Here is a 13,710-nt window from a genome sequence, read left to right on the forward strand (position 1 = left end):
CTTTGGTATGAAAAACAAAAATGTGAGTATTTCTTAAATGGGGAGAGGTTGGAACATGTTGATGTCCAAAGGGTAGTCTTATGTCTTGTTCATAAGTCGCTGAAAGTTAACCTGCCGGTACAACAAGCAATTATGGACTCAATGTTAGCTTTATTGCGAGGAGACTTGAGTACAGGAATAAGGAAGACTTACTACAATTATATAGAGTCTTGGTGATACCACACCTGGAGTTTTGTGTGCTGTTTTGGTCTCCACCTAAGGAATAATATGCTGTCCATTGAGCGAATCCAATGAAGATTCACCAGTCTAGTGGGATTGTTCTGTGACGAAAGATTGAGAAAACTGGGCCTGTAATCCCTAGCGTTTAGAAGAATGAGAGGTGATCTCATTGAAGTGTGCTTAAAGACTCAACAGGGTAGATGCAGAAGGATGTTCCTCCTGGTTGGGGATTCGAGAACGAGGGGACACAATCTCAGACTAAGAGTTAGGTCATTTAAGTCCAAGCTGAGGAGAACTGTCTTCAGTTAAAGGTTTTCTACCCTAATATGCAGACCTCTTCATTCACCTTCACCTGAGGAAGGAGCAGCGCTCCGAAAGCTAGTGACATCGAAACAAACCTGTTGGACTTTAACCTGGTGTTGTAAGACTTCGTACTGTGTTCTACCCTAATAGGTTTTGGAAGCTCAGCCAGTTGGTTCAAATAGCGATTGATCGATTTTAAGATACCAATGACATCAAGGGATATGGGGAGAGTGCAGGAAGATGACGTTAAAGTAGAAGATCCACTGTGACCTAGTTAAATGGCCGAGCAGGTTTGAGGGGCTAAATGACAACTTCCTGTTTCTATGTTCCACCACTGTCCCATTGGTGGATCAGTAGTCATAATTTCCTCCACGTTTCCCTCTAGGAGGTCCGATCAGTTGTGAACAATGCACTTGTCATTCACAATTGTATTGTGTGATGAATGTAGGGACTTCAGATGTATAGTATTATATTGTATTTGGTGCAATAAGGGTTCAAAACCTTGGTTAGAGTGTGTGACTGCTGCAGTCATGTTTTAAAAATCCTGGTTTGAAAGACAGCTTGGCTTTTTGAAGCCAGAGGTCAAATTAAAACAAAACCTTAGGCTAATGGACTTTTATTTATATCAAGAAGGTTTCCTGCAGAGTAGCTAATTAGAGACATTATGTTCAGTTTAGTGAGATGATGTAGTTAATGGGAGGAGCCACGGGTTGAACCAGTCAGATGTTGAGGCTTCCAGTATTAGTTTTTGGCTGGACGGTGAGCTAAGAAGGTTTCTGAAGAAATACAACTAGAGATTCTGCATTACTCTGACAGGGTGTCAGGTCTCTTTCTTTCAAGCAGTCTCAAAAAGATAGCAGTTAAGGATTATTGTATCACTGTTGATTAGCATTGTTTTTTAAATAAATTAGGAGTACCCAATTCTTTTTTTTTTTCAATTAAGGGACAATTTAGCGTGGCCAATCCACCTACCCTTCACATCTTTGGATTGTGGGGGTGAGACCGGGAGAATGTGCAAACTCCACACAGACAGTGAACCGGGTTCGAACCCGGGTCCTCAGGGCTGTGAGGCAGTAGTGCTAACCGTGCCGCCCTCGATTAGCATTGCCTAAGGGGTAATTGTAAGCTATTTTCTTGTGTGATGTTAAAGATACTTCGTATTTTGTGTGAAATCACTCCTGGCATGAAGTATCCTTTCCTCACAGTCTTATCAAATTTTAATAAAATATTGGGGTTTCTGTCCAGTATCCTAGCCACTGTTGGGGTCTGGTCCGGGATCGTAATAATTGTTCATAAATGTATTGATATCCTGACGTGGAGTGAAACTTTGCTCTCATCCCGTTGCATCCATTACCAATATTGTGCACAGATATAGAGTCAACTTTCAGATCTACCTCATCACTTCTCTGAACTGCTCAATAAAATGTCAGATTTTTCTTGTGACCATTTAATTTTCAGTGTGTAGTTAGTCTTGCAATTGAGTTCCATACTTGGGTCCACTGACTAGAGGTTTTCAATATTAATCTACTCAGTATTATTTGTGTTCAAACATCCAGTAAAGCAGCTTAAATGCAGTCTCCCAACAGTGTAATCCCAATGTTTGAAGAATGGGTAACTATCAAATCTAGGACACCTACTATACCTCATTGGAAGTGAAGTGCTTTGAGACACCTGGTGATCATGAAAAATGTTGCATAATGGAAAGTCATTCTTCATGTCAAATGCTGCCTAAATTTTGTATTTTTCCTGATTTTTCTTTTATTAAGGGTCAATTTAGAGTGGCAATCCACCTACCCTGCACATCTTTGGCTTGTGGGACTGAGACCCATGGAGATGCCGGGAGAATGTGCAAACTCCACACGGACAGTGACCTGGGGCTGGGATCAAACCCGGGTCCTTGGTGTGGTGCGGCAGCAGTGCTAGCCACTGTGCTGCCCCCCCCCCCCCCCACTCCGACTTATGCTCCTGTATTTTCTTATTGGCATAGATTTTTGGACGTCAGCATTTGTGTGTACTTTTATTTATACTTTCTTGAAGCTTTATACTTGAATGTACTTTAAGAGCATTTGAAGCCAACTACTGTTTTATTTAAACAAATCTTTCACAGTATGTTTATGGACACAGCTGAGGATGAGAAAACCAAGCTGATTAGCTGCCTTGGAGCTTTTAGACAACTCTGGACAAACCTTCCTCAGGTTAGAATCCATTTATCAGTGATTGCCTGAAGTATTTTCCAGTTGCAGATCATGTTTTTTTAAACTTCAGAAGTTTTTGCAAATACTATATTGCTATATGTTTTTGAACATTAGGAATCCCATGAACAGTGTGTGCAGTGGATTGTTCGTTTCATCCATGGGCAGCACAACCCCAAGAGGATTTCCTTTTTGTATGACTGCTTGGCTATGGCAGTTGAAAGTGGGTTGCTGCCTCCCAGGTATAACTGAAAGAAGAAAACAAGCTTTTTAAATGATTTGTAACCTGACTGATTTCAATGTAGGAAAAAGCTAAATATGTAATGTTACAGGAAATTATATAAATCCATTGCTGTGTTGCACAATGTGAATATATTACATGCTGCCCTCTCCTCAATCTCCAGTTTCATTTTCTTCACTCCTTTCAAATCCAACACAAGTCACTGGCTATGGTTTTTTCCTGTGTTTTATCTGACAATCGACTTCTATGTACCAGGTGTTCTTTTCGTTCCATATATCATCTTAAAATAAATAATCCAGATTAAAGTCCTCTAATAGCATTTTCCTTGAGTATTTGACAAAAATCCTCAGACTGTTCTTTTCTGTAATACTGTTGTCAACCTTTGACATTACTGATTGGTTTATGCTGTTAGGTGGTATGCCAACACTTTGAACAGTGCAACAACTCTTCCCAGTTTCCAACATGCCAGTTAGCTTGCAGTTTGACTTCTGGTACACAGTCTAAGAATGCATTCTCATGAAAATGCCAAATATCACTTAAGAAATGGTGAATTAGTTACGAAGGAAGAATGCCAATGAGGTAAATTCAAATGTAATGGGAATGTCTCAACACTGCATCCTCTATACCTGAGCTGAGCAAACATGCAGAGCAGGTAATTGCGTTGCCTTTAAAATTATATTTTAGGCATTCTTTCTAATTTCCCCCTTAACGATTTCTTGCTTCCCAGTTCTACAGGGGTGGGGTGAGGTGAGGGGGGATAGAACATGTTATATTGTTAGATGGCAGGGTTTGATCCATTTGTTTGACAACCATTAATACATGATCCTTAAAAGTAAATTTCACTGCTTATCAGAGGTCAGGTTTCTTGAAAATTATTGCTTTGTTTTTGAGTAACATTTAACTATTGTCCTCAGCCAGAAGTCCTCAAATGGCCTGGGAAGGGTCTCCAGGGGTTCCCCAAAGCTGGCAGGTGCTATGTAACCGGTAAATTCCACTTCGAACATGCAAAATTTAAAAAGAATTGGAGAAATCAAGTTGACCAATTAGAGCAATGCCTCTCGGACACTGGTTGTTAATAGGCTGACTAGCCAATCAGAATCCAGTGCTCCAGGAAGTCTTGTTCTGATTAGCCCATTTGATGAATTCCATTTCGCTGTTGCTGGGCAGAATAGCTCGCGGCCAACACCAAGACCAAGGTGAGGCAGGAACCAGCCAGAGATTAATTGGTTAGAAGATGGGCGGCAGTGAGGCGAGGCTGCAGATGACCTGCGGGTGGCGGGGCCTCAGCAAAGAAGCTGTTGGGTCGGGCCTCGATAAGGAGCTGTTGAGGTTTGGGCCTCTGAAAGGAGCTGTTGGGGTACGGGCTTCTGGAAAGGAGATGTTGAGGTACGGACCTCTGGAAAGGGGCTGTTGGGGTACGGGCCTCTGAAAGGAGCTGTTGGGGTACGCACCTCTGAAAGGAGCTGTTGGGGTACGGGCCTCTGAAAGGAGCTGTTGGGGTACGGGCCTCTGAAAGGAGCTGTTGGGGTACGCACCTCTGAAAGGAGCTGTTGGGGTACGGGCTTCTGGAAAGGAGATGTTGAGGTACGGACCTCTGGAAAGGGGCTGTTGGGGTACGGGCCTCTGAAAGGAGCTGTTGGGGTACGGGCCTCTGAAAGGAGCTGTTGGGGTACGGGCCTCTGAAAGGAGCTGCTGCGGTACGCACCTCTGGAAAGGAGCTGTTGGGGTACGGGCTTCTGGAAAGGAGCTGTTGGGTCGGGCCTCGATAAAGATCCAGTGGGATTAGCTCCTGGAAAAGAGTGGATGGGGTTTAGGTCTATGGCAAGGAGATGCAGTGGGGCATGGGCCTCGGGAAAGGGGCTATGGTGGACATCGGGCGTCTGGGAAATAAATTGTGGGGGGATTAGAGCCTCGAGGAAAGGAGGCGGTGGGGCCCGGGCCTCTGGAAAGGAGCTGCTGTGGGGTTCGGGCCTCGGGAAATGAGCCTTGGGGAAGGAGGTGGTTGAGTGTGAGTTGGCGTGCAAGGTTGGGTGCGTGTGTATTGGTGTGTGAGGGGTTGAGTGTGTGAGGGGTTGAGCGTGTGCGTGTGATTACTTGGGGGAGACGCACGGGTGTGTGTATTTGTGGGGGCTTGATTGTGTGGATTGGGGGGGGGTGGCCTGTGTGTACTGGGGCGGGGGGGGGGGGAGAGGAATGCAGGCGCGTGTGTATTTGGGGGTAGGGCGCACGCTTTTGCGTGCGTGTTTGTGTGTGTGTGTGTGGATATGTAGTGGAGGGCGCATGTGCAGGAGAGGGCGCAGGCAGGTGCGGTTGTGCGCATACCTGTGCCCTAGAGAGGTGTGTGGGTGAGAGTTCCATGTGTCCGTATTTGGAATCAGCTTTCCTGCATCATTCCTCCCATTGAAATGACAAAGGTTAAGACGTCAATATTTTAAATCGAGATCTTTCTAATTATTGCCAGATTTATTAGTTATAGTTTATATTTGATTTCTGCATTTGCACCTATTTTGTGGCCAAAAAGGGCATCAACGTTATGCAAATGCTCGGGCTCCCTGATGCTCTTGAGAGATCGCAAGCTCAAAATGGAAAACCCTGTCCTCACCAAAATCTGCAAATCTTGTAACCAGTGTATTAGTTAAAATTTGTGAAAGAACAATGTGCAAGTTATATTAGTGGAAGTTTGAATATAAAATTCGAAAATACTTTTCTGTATATGTTTACCAGACTGGTCTGCGAGATTTTAATTAACTCTGACAATCTGGAATGGGAGAGAATGCAGCTTTGGGCTCTCACGTTTAAACTCATTCGAAAAATGATAGGTGGTGTTGACTACAAGGTAATGTACACAGAATTGATTAACCTGTTTTGGTGTTCTACAGGAAAGTTTCTAAATGTCATAGAATCACAGAATTTACAGCGCAGAAGGAGGCCATTTGTCACATCGAGTCTGCGCCAGAGCTTGGAAGGAGCACCCTCCACCCTATCCCAATAATCCCACTTAACCTTTGGACACTAAGGGGCAATTTAGCATGGCCAATCCACCTAACCTGCACATCTTTGGACTCTGGGCGAAAACCGGAGCACCCAGAGGAAAACCATGCAGAAAGTGCAAACTCCACGCAGTCACCCGCTGCCGGAATTGAACCTGGGACCCTGGATCTGTGAGGCAGCAGTGCTAACCACTGTGCCACCGGTAAAGATGAATAGTAAAAGTGGAAGTTCTTCGTAAGCTTTCCTCCATTGAGTTTGAGCCTTTCTGCCGATGGGTACTCTCACTTTATGTTACAAAAACACAATGCCGAGGTGGTGTTGGTGAGATTCTCGCTGGCCGTGCCTGAGTTCAATGTCCATCTTTTGCAGGTTAGCTCTCCCCGTTCCACAGGATTTTTCTCTCCTGGGCTCCAGTTAAGAACTTGCCGTCTGTCATAAATAACTCGGCACTCCTGACCTGTCAACCCTCTTGATCCATTTACCAGCATTGCAATTGGGTGAATATGGAGGGGGGTTCTCACCCGTACAGATTCCAAACCGTCCAACAGTCATCCAATAGAGTCCCCTACTTTGCATGAACCTTGAGGAGCACCAGAAGCAGATTTGGTAAATTTGGATTAGATGTGTAATAGTAGCCTTGATTTTATGGTGATAATGATGACAAAACTGACAGTATTCAGCATGATTACACCACTTACTGCACTAAGACATGCGTGGAATAACGAGGAAATCCAAAGGTTGCTGTCAATGTTTCTACATGAGCCCCAAGACACACATCTAGTGGAAATCTATGGTTTTACAACCATTTCAATTCTTATTCTGTTAATCTTGCTGTAAAACTTTTTAAAAACAGTTGTGTTATGGGCTAGGATTTAGAGAACCCCAAATTGTATCATGGCGTTCACCTGACCCACAACTTATAATAGATTGTGGCTATGGGGAGCACACGGGCCTACTTTACAGGTGTAGTTAAAGTACTTTTAAATTAGAGAGCAACAGAGAGTTAAAGTACTTTTAAATTAAAACAATGTTTAGTTATGAAACCAGTTAACACTTTATAAACCCACAGTAAACATCTTAACAACTATCAACACCAATCATCCCCACGGATACAATATTCTATAAGTAACCGTTAATCTTTCCTTGCAACATCCATAAGCAAAAGACCCTTTTTAACAGAGATCAGGTTTAAATTCTCTACTGAGAGCAGTTATCTCTTTGAAATCACCCAAATGATCTGGAGACAGTCTTTAGATTGCAGAGAGAACCTTATACAGCTGCTTGCTTTTCCTGCAGCTATCCAGCTCTCAAAACAAAACTAAAAACACTCTGTAGCTGCCTGCTCAAAGCGAGAAGTGAAAGACAGCCTAGCTCCACCCACACTCTGACATCACTGCAGCTATTCGATAAACATCCATTTCTTAAAGGTACATCCACTACAGCTATTTAATAAACACCCAGTTCTTAAAGGTTCTCTCACATGACAGTTGCATGAAGTGAACTGAATTTGAGTGTACTTACTTCATTTTGCTGTTTCACTGCACCTGTAAAACTCATTTTGTTTTTGTGGAAAGTCTAGTTTCTCCATAATAAAATTGCAGATAATTGTTTTTCAGCCTTTCTTTATTTAGGTGCGATCTTAATCCTATCGTAATCACTTACTTTACTATCTGAAATTTAATTCAAAAGTGGAGGATTCTAAGTGCTTTTAACTTCCTGGTTTGCTGTTTGTAAATATTTCAATGTGATTGGCTGCTTACCTGCTTGCTGACATCACAGCTGCTGATGATAATCGCTTATTGTCACAAGTAGGCTTCAATGAAGTTACTGTGAAAAGCCCCTAGTCGCCACATTCCGGCGCCTGTTTGGGGAGGCCGATACATAGAATATACAGTGCAGAAGGAGGCCATTCGGCCCATCAAGTCTGCACAGACCCACTTAAGCCCTCACTTCCACCCTATCCCCGTAACCCAATAACCCCTCCTAACCTTTTTTTTTTTTGACACTTAAGGGCAATTTATCATGGCCAATCCACCTAACCTGCATGTCTTTGAACTGTGGGAGGAAACCGGAGCACCCGGAGGAAACCCACGCAGACACACGGAGAACATGCAGACTCTGCACAGACAGTGACCCAGCGGGTAATCGAACCTGGGACCCTGGCGCTGTGAAGCCACAGTGCTATCCACTTGTGCTACCGTGCTGCCCCTCTACGTGAATTGAACCCGTGCTGCTGGTATTGTTCTGCATTGCAAGCCAGCTATTTAGCCCACTGTGCTAAACCAGCCTCTGATTCCCTTGACCTGGCACTAGATGCAAGTTATTATCGAGAAAGGGGAAAGACACACTTGGAGAGGTACTTCGATCTCTGTGGGCAGCTTTCTTTGAGGTCCATGACGAATGCTGTTACTTCGCTGCTGTCAGAAAAATACATTACAACATTTAAAAAAAATAAATTTAGTGTACCCAATTCTTTTTTTGTTCCAATTATGGGGCAATTTAGCTTGGCCAATTCACCTACACTGCACAACCTTTTTGGTTGTGGGGGTGAGATCCATGCCAGCATGGGGAGAATGTGCAAACTCCACACGGACAGTGACCTGGGGCCAGGATCAAACCCGGGTCCTTGGCGCCATGAGGCAGTAGAGCTAACCACTGTGCCACCATGCTGCCCAATTCCATCGGAATATATCTTGACTAAAAGTATTTTCTTGAATAGGTTTCTTGGACAACAATACAAATTACAATTGTTTTAAAGCTGTTGTATTAGAATTTTAAACCACGTCATTGTGGAAGAGCTTGAAGGAACAATGAGTTTGTGCACTCTAAGGAATATTTGATTAATCTGTCAAGTATAAATTAATCTTCTAGGGTGTAAGAGACCTGTTGAAAGCAATTCTGGAGAAGATTCAAAGTATTCCTAACACAGTCAGTTCTGCTGTTGTACAGCAATTGCAAACAGCCAAAGATGTAAGTTTCTGGTAAAGTGTTTCCAGTCTTTGAAGTAAATATTAAAAATTACTTGAGTCCGCGCAAGTACTTATTTCCTTTTACGAATGAAAATTGTGTCTTCGATGTTTTACATAGTAACTATTAATTTAATGGACAAAATGATATTCGCTTTTAAAAATCTGGAAAGCAAATTTAAGACCTAAATTAATCAGCGCTGCACTGTTCGTTGGGAGCTGAGCTTAAAGAAAGCATGGGTCTGAAATAGGGCTATAATGCTGTAGCACCAATTCTCCAATCCATACTCTCTTTGAACTGAGTTTCTTGCTTGGAGTGCAAGACCAACTAATTTTCCAATGTGTAGAATTAGGAATGCATTTCTTTCAAGCAGTAATTTGTCTGTTATGCTGACAAAAGATTCTGTTTGCTCAAACTTGTTTTAATCTAAATAAATGTTTCTTACTTTGCTTTTTCCAGGTTGTGGCATATATCTTGGACAGGAATGCCTGTCTGTTGCCAGCATATTTTGCAGTCACAGAGATTCGAAAACTTTATCCTGAAGGGAAATTATCTCACTGGGTAAGAGACTTATTGTTCTTCTGAAAAGAAAAGAAAAACTTGAGAATAACTCTTTTATGTTCTACACTCATGAACCTTGTCAACAAGAAATATAGATGTTACAACACAGAAGCAAGTCTTTCTGTGTGACTAGTCCATGCACCCATTTATGCCACACGACCATCTTCCATCTTTCCTCATTAAAATATATAATTGTAGCATCTATTAAATTCTCCCTTGTCTAGCTTCACCTTCAATGCATCTGTGCAATTTTCATCAACCACTCCGTGATCGTGCGTTCCACTATCTTATTAATTGACACTAGTTATGCTTTTCCCCACAAGGGGAAATATTCTCTCTCTCTATCCATTCTCTCAAAACATTTCATAACTTTACTTCACCCTTCAACATGGTAGCACAGTGGTTAGTACTGTTGCTTCACAGCGTCAGGGTCCCAGGTTCGATTCCCGGCTTGGGTCACTGTTTGTGCGGAGTCTGTACGTTCTCCCTGTGTCTGCGTGGGTTTCCACCGGATGCTCCTGTTTCCTCCCACAAGTTCCAAAAGACGTGCTGTTAGGTAATTTGGACGTTCTGAATTCTTTCTCTGTGCACCCGAACAGGCGTCGGAGTATGGCAACTAGGGGATTTTCACAGTAACTTCATTGCAGTGTTAATGAAAGCCTACTTGTGACAATAATAAAGATCATTATTATGATTATTGGATTATTAACCTTTTTCAAGGGAGAGAGACCCAGTATATTACCCTTTTCCTGATATGTATACCCTTGCATATCTGACATCATCCTTTGAATCTTTTCTGCACCCTCTATATATCCTTGTTAGAATATGGTAACCAGAATTGCATGCATCTAGTCTGGTATAACCAAGGTCCAATACAAGTTTACATAACTTCCCTACTTTTCCGTTCTGTTCCTCGGGAGATGAGGCTACTTTTATCCCTCTAGAAATGAAACCAAGTCCTTTGTTTGCTTTTTTTATGACCTTTTTTATGGCCTTGGTAACCTGTGGCTCAACTTTAATGATCGGTATATTTGTGATGCAAGACCCCTTTGTACCTTTATCCCACCAAGACTTGAATTTTCCAAGTAACAATTGACCTCCCTATTCTTCTACCAAAAATGTGCGACCTCGCATTTATTTCTGTAGAAAATGTCCTTTTAAATGCCAACCTTGTATATGAATTCCCGATTTCTGCAATCATTTTTTAAAAAAAATTTAGAGTACCCAATTCATTTTTTCCAATTAAGGGGCAATTTAGTGTGGCCAATCCACCTAACTTGCACATCTTTGGGTTGTGGAGGTGAAACCCACGCAAACAAGGGGAGAATGTGCAAACTCCACATGGACAGTGACACAGAGCCGGGATCGAACCTGGGACCTCGGCGCCATGAGGCAGCAATGCTAACCACTGCGCCACCGTGCTGCCCTGATTTCTGCAATCATAAGGTTCCTTATCTCTTCCACTGCTATCTGCTCCTCATTTATGCTTTGCATGTGTGTCCTAGTGAACTGTCCTTAAACTGGCTATCTAGATCACTGAGGTGGGATATACCTCCAGTGGTACTTGCTAAGCGAGGAGTGAATGATGCAAGGTTCCATGAAAAGCTGACAATGAAATACTGGAAGCTTTTTAATTTAATGTGTAATTAAATAACCTGAATTGGTACACTGCATTTCAGGTGTTGTTACTAATGTAATAAATAGGTAGCTTCTGCGAACCAAATTCCATAGTTCTATTTTGCCTAGATGAAATGAACTGAAAATCGCTTATTGTCACAAGTAGGCTTCAAATGAAGTTACTGTGAAAAGCCCCTAGTCGCCACATTCCGGCGCCTGTTCGGGGAGGCTGGTACGGGAATTGAACCGTGCTGCTGGCCTGCCTTGGTCTGCTTTCAAAACCAGCGATTTAGCCCTGTGCTAAACCAGCCCTATTTTTAAAATTGTAATTATCTGGTTGCTTGCCTGTTTTTGCAGACTGACCTTAAACTGAAAAATTTAATGGATGAAACATTTATCAACTTCATTTAAAATTGTTTTGTTTTTGGATTTTTCTTTCAGTTGCTGGGCAACCTGGCTTCTGATTTTGTGGACAGCTTTAGACCTACTGCACGAATAAACTCTATCTGTGGTAAGAGCACAAGCTTTCTCTCTGAACTAACAAATACGCTAGATCTTATGGAACAACTGACAGTTTAAATGGCTGGATGGCTATTTGCAATGTTTGTGACATCAATTTCAAACCAGTGAAGACTGAATGTCACTTCCTGCCTTGATTAATTCTCATAATTAAGGGTTTAGAACTCTTCATTACTTAAATTATTCACGTTGAGGCTGACATATCTTTCCTCTATAAAAGCAAAATACTACAGATGCTGGAAATATGAAAATAAGACAAAGTGCTAGAAATACAGTCATACAGTCTCTGTTGAGGACATTCGTGGCGCAGCAATCATCAGATTGCCACTCCACTCAAACTTTTCCTTGACTAGTTGTTCCGCATTTTTGCTTCTCCAGAAATGCAGAGTGCCACGTCCCTCAAAGTGCTCTTTCATAGAACTGTAGTCTTGGGGATTGGGGAAGCCGGGATATCCTGTTTTTATGGCACCAGCTGCCGTAAAGTAAATTTAACTGTCCAGTGTTAGTGAATAGGGTGGCTGCAGGATATATGGTTGAGGTAAGTGGCTGAGGGTGGCAGGTAGTCTGGTCAGGAGATAGTCAGGTTGGGGGTACTGGTTGAGTTGTCAGGTTGAGGGTTGGTCAAGTGAGGTGGTGGGTTCTGTCTAACATTTTCTTGGCAACTACCTCAAAGTAAATCTGAAGTGTCTGGAGTCTCAGAGTCAGAAACTTTTGCGGAGGGTCCCAGGGAGCAAGGGAATTGCCCACTGGAAGATCAAACTTCCCTGAGGGGCTCCACGCAGGTCAGAACATCTTCCGTGGGTTACTAATGCATATCTTGGATCAAACGCCTGGTCTCTGACAATCCGTAGGATCTGGGCCAATGTTTCAGGTGAATGTTCATAAAACTATAAGACATAGGAGCAGAATTAGGCCACTCGGCCCATCAAGTCTGCTCTGCCATTCAAAGATGTCTGATATTTTCTCATCCCCATTCTCCTGTCTTCTCCCCTAACCCCTGATCCCCTTTCATCAGATGTCCTTTCATCAGAACCTTTACTCTATACCAAAAATGTTTGTGAAGGCTCACTCTGTCCATGGTATTTCTAAGTGTTCTGTAGGTAACTGTTTACATAAAATGGCACAGTAAATGTGTCATCTCCAGTTATAGAGACACAAGAAAGCTTTTTATAGAGATGGTTATAATTGTTTTGAGTGCAGGAATTATACGTAGGAATTGGCAGACACTATATGGATCATAGCTTCAGCACAAAAGGAGAAGAATTGGCCCATTTCAGTGCAACGCCCATATGAGAGATATCTACTTTAAACAGCATCCCTGTGTACTTCATTTTATTGTGTTTATTCAGTTCCCATTCTCCATTAACAACTATCACAAACTTCAGTCACTTAAAGGTTTTTTTTAAGTGCTAGAAATCTGAAATAATTCTAAACACGCAACCGCTTCGTCGGCATTTGACAAGTGAATGCTATGGTTTTTATCCATCAACTGATCTTAAAATGAAAACAGAAAATTCAGCAGTTAAGGCACCATCCATGGCGAGGAAGGCAGAGTTACGATTTCCAATAGATGTTGTTTTGTCAGAACTGGGAGCTGTTACAAATGACTGGCTTATAAGGACCATTAGAACCAAAGAAAAGAAAATGCCTGCGATTAGGTGGAAGACAGGTGGTGATTAATTTGCAGAAGTGTTTTTTTTAAAAAATAATTTTTATTAAAGGTTTTCATAAAATATCAATAACAAAATGAGAAAGAAAAAAGAACCCAACAGGCTTAAGTACAAAACACAATCTAAAAAAGCAACCCCCCAAACCCCTCCCTCCCTGTACATAAATAATAAATTAACATTAACACCCCGACTTAAGACAACAGGTGTATACACCCCCTCAGACCCTTCCAGTGTAAATAACATAAACAAAAATAAAGTAAACCCCCCCCCATCCCCCGAGCTGCTGCTGCCATTGACCAATGTCTATCGTTCTGCCAGAAAGTCTAAGAACGGTTGCCACTGCCTAAAGAACCCTTGTACCGACCCTCTCAAGGCGAATTTCACATTCTCCAATTCAATGAACCCTGCCATATCGCTGATCCAGGATTCC

The 13,710-nt window shown here is 42.4% G+C and overlaps 1 protein-coding gene across 7 annotated transcripts in view; it reads left to right on the top strand.

Moving 5' to 3' along the window:
- The first annotated feature begins 2,612 nt into the window (after positions 1-2,612).
- Positions 2,613-13,710, top strand: part of med23 (mediator complex subunit 23) — a 116,316-nt gene continuing 105,218 nt past the window's right edge. For 4 of the 7 annotated variants that reach the window (XM_072499154.1, XM_072499155.1, XM_072499156.1 and 1 more), the window contains exons 1-6: positions 2,622-2,717; positions 2,832-2,956; positions 5,680-5,791; positions 8,818-8,916; positions 9,373-9,474; positions 11,533-11,602. In XM_072499154.1, coding sequence (XP_072355255.1) covers positions 2,631-2,717; positions 2,832-2,956; positions 5,680-5,791; positions 8,818-8,916; positions 9,373-9,474; positions 11,533-11,602 — 595 coding nt within the window. In that variant the 5' untranslated portion in view covers positions 2,622-2,630. Of the gene's footprint in view, positions 2,718-2,831; positions 2,957-3,581; positions 3,608-5,679; positions 5,792-8,817; positions 8,917-9,372; positions 9,475-11,532; positions 11,603-13,710 lie in introns of those variants that run through there. The other 3 variants (XM_072499160.1, XM_072499159.1, XM_072499158.1) reach the window with 3 other exon arrangements.

This window comes from Scyliorhinus torazame, chromosome 4 (assembly GCF_047496885.1).
Source record: "Scyliorhinus torazame isolate Kashiwa2021f chromosome 4, sScyTor2.1, whole genome shotgun sequence".
NCBI lineage: Eukaryota > Metazoa > Chordata > Chondrichthyes > Carcharhiniformes > Scyliorhinidae > Scyliorhinus > Scyliorhinus torazame.